At 44.0% G+C, this 12,629-nt stretch overlaps 1 protein-coding gene across 7 annotated transcripts in view; it reads right to left on the bottom strand.

Moving 5' to 3' along the window:
• The window catches only part of EHBP1 (EH domain binding protein 1), a 383,927-nt gene that overhangs the window by 124,014 nt on the left and 247,284 nt on the right, over positions 1 to 12,629 (bottom strand). For all 7 annotated transcript variants that reach the window (XM_077315418.1, XM_077315449.1, XM_077315434.1 and 4 more), the window contains one exon: positions 3,325 to 4,227. In XM_077315418.1, the coding sequence (XP_077171533.1) occupies positions 3,325 to 4,227 (903 nt within the window). The remainder of the gene's footprint in view (positions 1 to 3,324; positions 4,228 to 12,629) is intronic.

The following is a 12,629-nucleotide window of genomic DNA, read 5'->3' as shown; positions in this document are numbered from 1 at the left end:
CTGGGTTGGTCAGCCCTCAAAGTGATCACGTCCAATAGACCTGCAGGACTGTTGCCGTGGACCATGGGAAGGGCAGGCTTTGCGGCCAAAATGGTACCCCAACCCAGGATGAGTTCTATACAAAAAACACAGCTTCCAGCAGCAGGAAAGTCATGCCCCGTGCTCTGCAATGCTGAATGTGACTGTGCAACATAGGAAAAAATGCATTCCTTTTTTGTGGATGTCCTCCGTCGAAACATGTGTAGGGGCATGGATCACACTGGCCTAGTGCTGTCTTGAATCATCCTTTTAACAATGCTTTTAAAAAAAGGAATCATGTAAAGCAGCGGTTTTCAGCCTAGGGGTCACAACCCCTCGAGAGGTCGTTCGGCCCTTTCCCCGGGGGTTATGGCGGCACTGTGGTGGCCTCCTCCGTGACACCTTGGAGCTCACTGAGGTGGTGTGGAGGAGGCAAGCACCATGGTGAACAGGAGGGGTGGCAACACGTGTGCCTGCGCACGGGCCGGTGCCTGCGCGGCTCCACCGCCCCTGCTGTAGGGGTCGTGGCACTAGGGTGGTTGAGAACCGCTGATGCAAAGGATGTCACTAAGGTCAAATGGGATGACAACACCCTAAGGGAAGAGGCCTGCAACTGCAGAAGACATTCCTCCCACCATCCTATGCATTCTGCAGAAAACGCCACCTAGTTTTGTCCTAGGTGGATGCGTGCAGAAGGGAGAGAGGCAGGGGAAGGCAGAACAAATCAGGTTACTGCATGGAGAAGAACTGTTGTGACTGAGGACTTCATTCACACTTACCTTGAGTAGTATGGAAGCCACATTTCCCACAGCACCCCCCATGAACCTCTAGTGAGCAATTGAACACAAGGACCAAGGAGGCAGACACAGTGGTGAGATGCCTGCCCACCTGACTGGCGCAAAATACACAAGGCATGGCATTCTGTGGGGCACGCAGAGCTGCTTTGTTCTAGCTGGCCCTTGATTAGCATTAGGAACTGGGGAGCTGGCCAGTTGTTTTAATCTTTCAGATTGGCTTGTCACAGTGACGTTTCAATTAATTTTATTGTTTTTGACTTAATGCATTTATTTTATGCATTTATTTGAATTGCAATTGTATTTATTGCATTTAAAATGCTGTAAAGGGAGGAGAAGGTACAGCATTTCTGAATCCATATTTGCATATTTTGTTTTAACCAGAGTTTTCCCCCCATGGTGGTATGCATGGTTCAGAATTCCAGTTTGGGGGCAAGAGAACAAATGGTAGGTCTGTGGTCTGTCAAGAATGTGGAAATCTTCGGTTGGGGGTGAGGGAGAAGGCATATGTGAGTTCACATGCAACCTGGGCTGATACTTTGTTTTTTCTGTTCTTGATCCTGCTGAATTCAGACCAATTTGAACCTAAGTCTTCCTCCTTCCTTTCCACCCAAATTGAAACCGAAAGTTATTGGGGAAGCTCAGAGAGGGGAGGGGAGTGGTAGTCGCAAAGGTGCGTGTATATTATTCTTTTCCTGTATGAGGGGGGGGCAAGTAAAGCTCCAACCAGCCAGAATTAAAGGAGCACAAGGCTGTAGACTGCTTCATTTCTTGTCTTTTGACTCCCAAGTCTACAGCCAGAGCAAGCCGGGGGAGGAGCCAAGTGCAGTATGAGGCTGGCTGTTTCTTTTTCTTTTCCTGTAGGGGACAGGAAGGGGAGGGGAGGCAGCAAAAGCCTCACAGAAAAAAATAAATCCAGGAGGCAAATCTCTGCTAAGTGTGGGCTTCTGGACCGCAGTCACTTAAAAACAGTTCCCAAAATGAGGGCAAAAATAAGTCTTGGGAGGGAAGTCTTGCAACCAGGAACCAGGCAATCTTTGAACTGATGCCCTGGCCAATCAGCAACAGAATGCTTCACTACATTAGCATTGGAGGCACGGGGAAGGAAGTTAATCCAGCAAAACGCAGAAGATCTACACTTAAGACTGGGGCTCTCAAAGCGGGTTACTCAAATATAGCGACATATCTGCTCCTGGATATTGTGGGGGAAAGGTAGGGTCACTGCAGATCAATCATAGGTGCTTCAGAGGGAAAATTTAAAGCGCCCAAAATCAAAACGGAAATCAAATACACTGCAGAGGGGAGGGGTTTATTCAGGCTGGGAGAGGATAAAAACCCCCAGGCAGCCTCGACTGCTACCAAAGTCTGATGTTGCTTTATATTTGAATATAGGATACAAAGATGCAAATGGCACAGTATAGTACCACATGCCGGTACATGAAGGCCGGGAAGGGAAATTTTACCAAATATTTTACCAAGAAAGTCTCAGGACTTCTCATCTTTTCCTTTGGAAAACCTGGGATATTTTGGGGATCACTGAAAAAAACCTCAAGAAATGTATTTCTAAAAAATATTTAAACAAGTGAAATGCTTTTTGACAGGGTTTTCCTCACTCAAAATGCATAGCATCAGTAAGTCTGAGTTACTGGAAAAAAACGGGAAACAGCACACTGAATTAAACTGCTATACCCCTGCTTTAGAATAAATAAAATAAAAGACATGGTTTTACTCAAGATGTGTAGCATATATGTATGACAATCCACAGAATTAGATAATGATAATTCTCACATATATTGCAGACGTATATATTCATTTTTTTATTTACCTGTAAATAGCTCTCACATCTTCAATGATAGTAGATTAGTAAAGAATTGTTTTCAATGTCTAAATTTTAGCTAAATAATATATAAAATACAGGTAGCCCTGCTTATTGTGTCTGTCCAAAGATCTTTCTTTTGTATCTGTTTTCAATTCTGAACTTTTAGTTTTTTCGGCATCTTCGGTGGCACAAATTAAAGATACATATGCTATGGTAGCATAGAGAACAGTAGATTGCAATTCTTTTGCAAGTACTGGGTCAACTTCCAATTTTTTGGTATAGAAAATGAACACATTTAAACTTTAAATCAGGGGTAGTCAAACTGCGGCCCTCCAGATGTCCATGGACTCCAATTCCCAGGAGCCCCTGCCAGCATTCGCTGGCAGGGGCTCCTGGGAATTGGAGTCCATGGACATCTGGAGGGCCGCAGTTTGACTACCCCTGCTTTAAATCCTATAAACATACCAAATAGTAAAATATTATATACTAACAAAATTATGTATTATGAATTTTATGTTATTAAATCAGTAAATGATGTGTAGGTTTCATATGAAAAAAGTATTGCATACATTTAACACCCCACTTTCACCCCCCCCCATGGCATTAGAATTTCAGTACAATATTTTACCTCTAACCACACATTAAACCGCAAGGGAAACTATACCACAATACTCTGAAAAGCCGTTTTCTTACCTGTGCGGTTTTTGAAGACTGATCAATCTGATTTATAGTTGTTTTGGTATCGAGTTCTGATTCAGGCTCCATTTTCTTCGGAGAGACCTGGGTCTTTTTGTCAACATCTGTATCCCGACTATAGGAATATCCAGGTTTATCTCCCATGTCCAAGCTTGTTTTTTCAAAATGTGATCTGGAATTAGATTTTATATCCTCTTTAAAGTTAGGACGCCCCTGTTTTTCTAGTGCAGAATTAGTGGAAGTCTCTGAATGCTGCTGTCCTTGCCGCTCAGCCTCCTCATGTAAAGCCAATGGAAATACATCCCTCTTTGGACTGCTATCTTGGGTTAAATCACTTAGATCTAAAGTGTCTGCTTTGAGCAGCTTTTTCCTTCCCAACTGAGGCTGTGCTTGCACCATATTGCTTTTCCCAGCTTCCTCAAATCCAGAAGTCCTTCCCAAGCTCTGTTGGGTTTTGCGTTGATCTACATAATCTGTAGTCCTGTGTGAGGAGTGGGGAGCCACGCTTGGGATAAGGTGCACCTCTGGGGCTTGGTGATCATCTTCCGACTCTCCATCTCTGTTGTCATTTATAAATACCGACTCTTCCTGAAGAACAAAGTCCACCAAGTTATCTTCAGGCTGTTGAGCTTCTGGCTCCCTTTTCAAGTCATTGAGCTCTGCGTAGAACTTCTCCTGGTCAACGGAACTGTTGGGGTCCGTTTCATAGTTACCCACTTTGTATGTGCTTTTGCTGCTGTTCTCCTCAATCTGAACCACATTGAGCTCTTGACCGCTGAAATGTGCCCGTATTTGATACAGGTAGGTCATGACAGTCAGTTTGTCAGGGATCGCTAACAAAACCATGTCAGAAGGTTCAAGCAGTCGGGATATTCCTAAACTGGCAAATCCATCATAGGCCTTAAAAAGAAACAAAGAGCAGAGTAGTGTTTTTGTGGTGAAGGTACTGTTATTCTGCAAAGAATAAAGAAGCAAGCGAGTACAAATCTGCCATGGGCAGAAAAACATCACACAACATTTGCTGTGTGTGCAAAACTCAGCTCTGTTATAAATCAACGGACATTTTTCAGTTCGCCTCAAATAAAAAATGGGTAGCCACCAGGGTTGGCCACTATTAATAGTGTCAATCAAACTTTGTTATGCCATCCAAAACAGAAAAATGAAAAGGGAGAACATTTAAAACAAATTAAGGGCATTTACGGAGTAGGCTCGTAAATCAAACAACATGTTTTAAATAGTTTGTGCTCTTACGCACACAGTGATGCTCCTCTTAATAGAATCAGGAAGATATTTTGGAGGGTCAAGTGAGGTCCCTTCTCATGGCCCTTACAGAAGAAAAGCCAGCCTTCAACACGGTGGCAGAACCTACTGTGTCTTTACCGCATGGTCAACAAGAACACCAACTTTCAAAGTGGCTTACAGAAGTGAACAGAGAATGACTCACGAAAGCTCACACCCTGCCACAAATGTTGTTAGTCTTCAAGGAGCTACTGGACTCCGGCAATTAAAAACAAATACAAATATTAACACAGCCATGGTGGAATAGCAATTAGAGGGCTGGAGCAGGAGATGCACTGCTTTCCTATTTTGCAATCTGTATATCAATCAATAAAAAGATGCATCATGAAACTTGCTGGATAACCTATGGAAAGCCACTTTCTCTCAGATCCACTCCATACCACAGGTTTGCCATGAGGATAAAATAGGAATTGGGTGAGACAATACTGCAATTTGGAGCCACCACAATATAATGTTGGCAAAATCTGAATCCAGGTATGTTGCAAGTGATGATGATGAGACAAAATCAAATTAATCTCCAGCTCAAGTGCAGCCCTTTTTTGTCTGTCCCAGGAATGAATGCTTGGCATTCCCACCCTTGAGATCCAAGAACAAGATGCACATGGCTGTACTGTTGCAATCCAATGGACCAGGGCAAGGCAGTACGACATATCTCTGGGCAACGCAACACACAGTAGATGCCCCCCCCACACACACACTTTTCATAAACAAGATTTCACTCTACATACGGGATACAGTAGATTTGAGTCCAGTAGCACCTTAGGGACCAACCATATTTTTGGGTCAAAGCTCTGTCAGATCTGAGTTAGAACAGAGGTCTTTGAATCCTTATATCCCATTCAGAGATCTCAGTTTCGAATTGCATCTGATGAAGGGAATTTGGACTCTGAAAATCTTCTTGGCCTCTAGGGTTTTACTGGACCAAGTCTGGATGTTTTACTGAAGACAAAGATGGTTGCCACCATTAGATGGTGGAGCTTGGGGAGAGTGGAGGGACCTCCATAGAGTATAATGTGACAGAGTTCACCCTCCAAAGAAGCCATTCTCTGCAGGGGATCTTTAGTCTAGTGACAAGGTGGAATTCTGGGAGATCACCAGGCCCCACCTGGACAATCCTAGGATACATTTAAAAAATCCTTAAAATGTGTGTGACTCAGGAATGCAAACAGGAACCCTATCTTTTAAAACCAAGAATACTTAAATGAGTTTTACTCAAACAAGCAAACTTTTAAGAACCTCGGATTGCAAACAAAGAAATCCTACATGACTCTGTTTTGGAATTTTGAATTAGTGATCAGCTTTCAGCTAGGCAGGGAATCTCAACAATTTGCTTTGACTTGGAAGTGTGGTTTGATGCCAGAAAAACAAAGCACCCTAGATCAGCTGATAGGATCCTTGCTGTTTATATCTACAGGGAGATCTATCTAATAACCACCTTTCTGCTTTGCAAGCAAGGGATCCACTGATCACCTCAAGAAAACTCTTAAGCATTCCTTAGTAAAGCACACAGGCCACCTCTTCTTCTGTTATCCCCAGAAAGAATGTGCTTGGAGCATCAGGTTTTTCTAGTTTGGGAAAATCACAGCTGTTTCTCAATTTACAATTAATTATTTCTATCCAAGGCAAGTCCTGAAAAACAGTATTGGGTTTCAAAGAAGCCTTTTAAAGGCACTCTGAGCAGTTACTGCTCTTGGTGAAATATTTAAAAAAAACACGAAACCCCTGCGTTTGAGTTTTTATGGCTGTCTTTTCCTTTTGATATAAAATCTTTCGAGAAGACCTTATTGTGAATAGTTAAAACAAGAGTTAGAAACTGAATCGAAAACACGATTGAGAAATCTAGTGTGAAAAACCCTGAAAAGTACTTAACAGGGATCTTTGGTTACTCTTTCAGCTGGTCATGATGCAAAGAGATGAGGGAGAGACAATACTTGTGAATATATTCTTCTGTAATCACCTGTTCAGCCCCCGAAGCTGCAATGATGTAGTTGGAATATTTATATGTATGTGTGTGCATATTCTAGATATCATATTATGAGATTTAGGAGTAGGCATCACCCCACCTACTTTTTAGAAAAGATATACAGCAGAGATTACAATAACCAGATATGGTCAATGGAGATGCCAACAAGAAGTAGTCAAAGTGGTCCAGCAAACCAGTTATAGATACTATATGTTCCCTGTATAGTTTTCAGTTTTATGTAAACTGACCTGAGCCTTCGGGGAGGGCAGTATATAAATGCGAATGAATGAATGAATGAATGAATGAATGAATGAATGAACAAACAAACAAACAAACAAAGTGACTAAATGGAGGCTATTGTACTTTGACCACATTAAGAGAAAGCAAGACTCACTGGAAAAGAGGGTAGATTCAAGTGGGTCGCCGTGTTGGTCTGAAGGAGCACAATAAAATCAGAGTCCAGCCAGGCACCTTGAAGACCAACCAAGATTTATTCAAGGCGTGAGCTTTCGAGTGCAAGCACTCTTCCTCAGAAGAAAGGAGCAGAAAAAGAGGAAGACCCCACGGAGGGGTCTCTACGGAGGAACCCAGAGCTCTCAGTCTGCAAGCCAAATAACGATAGGAGATTTTGGAAACCATCCATGCGCAGGGATGCTGAAGCCACAGACACACACATAGGTCACCGCTGACGAGATATTTTGAAGAAAAACACACACATACAAAACAGAGATCAGGAAACTGGGCATCACATGCCCAAACAATACAGGTGGCCCTTTCCATCTGTGGGAAGTGTGGAAAAGGAAGTCAGAGACGACGGGTGAACTCTGCCCCCAAAGATTAAGATCACAGGAGGGCTGAATAGCCTGTGGCATCTTCAGGGATCTCATCCTTGAGGACAACTGGGTTTCTGGAAGTCTTGGTTTTCCAAGAAATTATGTTCTCTCCGTTATAATTGCCCAGTTATTTATGACTGTAACTTGCTCTTCCAGGCAACTAAACCCCCACCCTCTCTCTATCTAAGTGTAATGGTTGAGGAAATTCCGTTTCATTGTATCTGAAGAAGTGTACATGCACATGAAAACTTATACCTTGAACAAAAAATTGTTGGTCTTAAAGATGACACAGGACTCAGGCTTCAGACCCACCTGAATCTACAAACTGTAAAATCCTAAATAAGCTGAGCAGGTGCTCATCCTAAACTATGTTTAGAAGAAACAAAAACCCTGAGATGTTAAACTTACTGGCCAAGTCAAAAGAGCACATTTTCACTTCACATTAGTGTCCTTTTACAATTACAAATAAAACTATGTAAACATGATGTCCTCATTATGCTTCATCTTTATCCATGGTTCGCTCCTTATATATTTATGAAACCGGCCTCGGAGAGGAACAAGTCCGGCTGCCCAAGTAAAAATAGGGCCAATCAGGGTGCGGGCAGCAAAGCTGGCCACACCGTGATTGGCCCGCCCGTTCTTGTCCTGCCCTCAACAGACTCCTGGCGGCTTCCACAGCAAGCAGAAGGACCTGGCTGCTGGAGCCGGCGGCCGGTGAGGGAGGGCAGGAGCCGCACTTGCTGGGGCCCAGGTAAGTGGCTCCAGTGGTGGGGGGGCATCCCTTCCCCGCAGCCTGCCAAGCGCCCACGCTGCCTTCCCAAGGCGGCGTCAGTGCTTTCCGCACCCCGGGGACTCGTCCGCTCCGCCGCTGGCCCACGGGTGCCTGGGGGGGGGGCTATCAAAGCCCGTTCTTATGACCGGGCTTTGCAGCTAGTGTACTAATAATTGTGTGGTCTCAAGTTGCATCATGGCAACCCCAGGATCATGGGTCTTTCAAGACGAGAAATGAGCATAGATGGTTGGTCGTTGCCTACCTGCCCCTGCACAGCCTTCTTTGGCTCAATGGGGATCCCAGCAAAAGGCTGTCAAGGCCAGTGAGAAGCAGGGGTGGTTTGCTATGGCCTCCCTCTGCAAAAGCAACCCGGATTTCCTTGGTGGTCTCCCATCCAGCGACTAACTTGGGCCGACCCTGCATAACTCCCAAGATTGGATGAGAACAGGTCAGTCAGTTGGGGAAAAAACAAGAAAGGCAAATATTCTCTCTAGGCTAGATGCCCACATGGTTCTGCAGGGTTGTTTGACTGTAGACAGCTGCCCAGGCTGTTCCTGTCTCATAGTTCCTGTCTCATATAAAACTGAAGTACATTGTTTGAGTGTCGGCTACATTCCATTGACCAGCACCTCACATTTCCTCCTCCTGTTTGAACAAGCAGTGGTTTTCCTAAACTGTCAGTAATCATTTCATAATTGAGTAATGTATGTGTTCTCAATCACTTAATCAGCCTTCAAAATGTATCCTTGTTAGTGAGCCAGGGGAAGTTTTATTAAAATTCTTTTGAAAATGTCAACAGACGTTTCTTAAGTGTTCAGAATGCCCACAGTTGTCCTTGTGGGGCTGCCCTTGGAGAGTATGCAGGAGCTCTGATTGCCAGCCGGTATTTGCTATAGGGAGAATATCTCACAGCTTCTGAAAGAGCTACAGTGGCTACCTATTCACTTTAGTGCCCAATAAAACATGCCAGAGCCTTTAAAGCTCTCTTGTCCAGACCCAGCATGCCTGTGGAGTACTTGCTTCCCCAGGAACCTACCTAGCAGTGAAAATGATCAGAAGGGCACAGCTTCAGAAGCCAGGTCCATTGTCAGAACTGCAGTCCATTGTCACAACGTTCTTTCCTATGGTAATGGCTGAAATCCCCTCCCAGCCCCAACATGGTCCAGTTTGGGGTGTAAGGCCTCTTTCCACCTAAGGCTTGGTTGACTTCCCCTCCTCTCCTCTCTCCCACTTTATTCTGTGCAAAGATTGCTGGCTTTCCATTTGTTTTCCTCTTGAGTTGGATTTTGAGGTTTTATGATTGGATTCTTGTATTCTATCGTTTAATGTTGGTTTTAATTTTTGCACTGTTCGTTTCACACTCTTAATAGCTCCTATACCTATTGGTTGAGACAATGATTAATACATTTTTTAGAATATATTAAAAAAATAAGGCAGAAGAGCATGCAAACAAACAAACAAAAAGAGAGTTCATACCAGTGGCTTGATGGTACGCAAAGGCCATGTTCACATGGCATCTTGACGGTCTAATTAAGAGTTTCTGCTCATGCAATATGTCTGTCAATATGGAGAAGGATTATCTCTGCTGGCATCCTGTCTCCAACCTCAAAGTACTCACCTGAAGCTGGGAACAGGATCCCCAACATGGTGCCTGTGAGCAAGTGCTTTAGAAATTAGGTGAGGTCAGGTGGGGCCTTTCTCAGATAGGCTTCTGATTGGACACTGGAGATATGCTTGGCTTTGCATGTTTTCTAAAAGGTTGCTCTGGAATCTGCTGTCTCCACAGCATCAGGATCTGTGTCACTGAAGGTAAGCTGTGACAGCCATGTTGTGGCTGTGCCCACAGGCTCAAAATGCCTGGGGATCTTGCCCTAAGACTTAAGGCTTACATTTGCATACACTCTACTCACCATTTTAGAGGAAGGTATCAGGTTTGAAAGGATAGGTCAGCACGGGCCCATGCACTACATGAACAGATGCTCCTAAGTAGGTCATACTTGTTTACCTATAGTTCCGTATCCCAGTCTGGGCAGTAAGATGGAACAAGTAAGGGGGCTCATATCTTGACACTGCTCAGTATGGTAGGAGGGCTGGGCAGGCTATAGCCAATATTCTCCCTCTAGTGGACTGCATTTTTCACGGCTTCATTATGGAAGCAGAGTGGGCCAGGGAAATCAGGTTTCAGTTTTGATTCTGACAAAAGAATTTGCTGGGTGTTCTTGGGTCAGTCTCACCTAACCTCCCAAGATTGTTGTGAAGATAAAAGGGGAAAGCACGAACCACACATGCTGCTCCAATCTCCCCCAGAGTTCCTTGGAGAAAGGGCACAATAAAATGCGGCCAACTAGTTCATTTGGACGGCCATCAACTGGGCAAAGAGACCAAGGCCTTCCCCTGATGTTGCTTCCTGGGTATGATTCTCATACAAGTATAAGAAGAGTCCTGCTGGATCAGGCCAGTGGTCCATCTAGTGCAGTGTCCTGTCACACACAATTGCCAATCACTTCCTGTGGATGGCCAACAACGGGGCAGAGAGTCTGAGGTCTTCCCCTGATGTTGCCTTCTGCCTCTGGTATTAAACCTCACTAACACTAAAGGCACAGGTCAAAGAGGTAGCTGGCCAGGCATTTTTCTATCTGTCCTCTGAACACTTGGCCACAGTGATCCATGCAACGGTCACCTCCACATTAGATTTCTGTAACTCGCTCTACTCTGGCCTGCCTTTGGGCTTGATCCGGAAACTGCAACTGGTCCAAAATGTGGCTACTAGGGTCCTCACGGCTACACCTTGGAGGGCACATATCCAGCCAGTGTTGAGGTTATCTTCTGGATCAGGTTCAAGGTTTTGGTTTTGACCTTCAAGGCCATCCGTGGTCTGGGCCCAGTGTATATGAGGGATTGCCTATTGCCCTATGCCCCCCGCAGGGCCTTACGCTCTGTGGGGGCTAACCTATTGGTCATTCCCGGTCCCGAGGAAGCTCGCCTGGCCTCGACCAGGGGCTTTTCGGTCCTGGCCCCAACCTGGTGGAATGAGATCCCGGAAGAGCTGCAGGCCCTGCAGGAATTATCATTCCGCAGGACCTGCAAGACGGAGCTCTTCCGCCAGGCTTTTGGTTGAGGCCGGGCAGCAAGAAGATCTAGCCCCCCTCACAAATGTGACGGTTGCGTCTGTCATCTGCCCCCTCCCTTTCCCTTCTTAGTGGGTGTGGAATTGGGTTACTTATATTGATTTTTGCCGCCATTCTTGTCTTAACTTTTGTATTAATTGTGTTATGTTTTATTGTGCTTTTATTGTTTTAGGGGATTGGTTTTTATGTGACCCGCCTCGAGCCTCCAGGGGGGAGGCGGGATATAAATTAAATAATAATAATAATAATAATAATAATAATAATAATAATAATAATAATAATAATAATAATAATAATAAGTGCCTCTCAATGAGGTTCCCCTCAGTCTTCATGGCTAGCAGCCATTGGTAGACTTCTCCTCCACGAATTCTCCATGCATATTTCCCAACAAAGGGCAAAAAAGCTCTGGTTCGTTCTTGCTGCCCTACAGCCTGATGAATTAAAAAACAAAACAAACTACCCAAAGCTTCCATATATATGATTATATATATATCATATATATTATGTATGTATGTATGTATGTATGTATGTATGTATGTATGTATGTATGTATGTATATATGTATGTATGTATATACACACAAACACATATAAAACACACAAATACATATAAAAATAAAAAGGTGAGGTCTAGGAAACACCAAATGTTATGGCAACCATCTTGTAAATCCTATTGCTTGTAATTGTGAGTCAAGTTGAATGAAACCCACTAGGAACAATGGATCCAAGATCAGAGTTCTAATGCAATCCACCTTTCAGATTTAAAAATAATTCTGTTTAAATGTTAGAATGCTTTTAAAACTCATGAGGCTTACGACCAAAGGCTACCTTTGTGAGTCCAGGTGCTCATTTTCCATTTTCTACCCACAACCATTTCTTAATTAAGAATCGGAAAATGGACCCCTATCACCGCTTAGGCCAGGTGATTGACAGACATCAATTGGGGTCCATCAACAAGAGCACCACGGGCAGTTTTCTGAACATCTCCCCTATTATTCAACGCACTGACATATTGGCCAAGGTCAGATGTCAAAGGTAAATATCTTTCTCTTCACTCAGTGCTGCTTTCCCAAACAAGAAAAAAAAGTTTAAGGAGACACCTGGGATGACAAGCTTTTTGGTTGAACATTCAATTTTATTGACCAACTCCCATCAAAATGTATGCATTAATGGGGGGAAAGAAATGATTCACAAGGCACAGCTCTGCAAATGGTGCATTCCTACTACTTAAACGCTTACAGCTAAATTCACCCATAATGAATCCTCCAATTTCCTTCCCTCCCCACTCAGTCCATATACAGGACAGAA

This window comes from Paroedura picta, chromosome 1 (genome assembly GCF_049243985.1).
Source record: "Paroedura picta isolate Pp20150507F chromosome 1, Ppicta_v3.0, whole genome shotgun sequence".
Taxonomy (NCBI): Eukaryota; Metazoa; Chordata; class Lepidosauria; order Squamata; family Gekkonidae; genus Paroedura; species Paroedura picta.
Note: the sequence above shows the minus strand (reverse complement) of the source record. Positions and strands in the feature narration are given on the sequence as shown.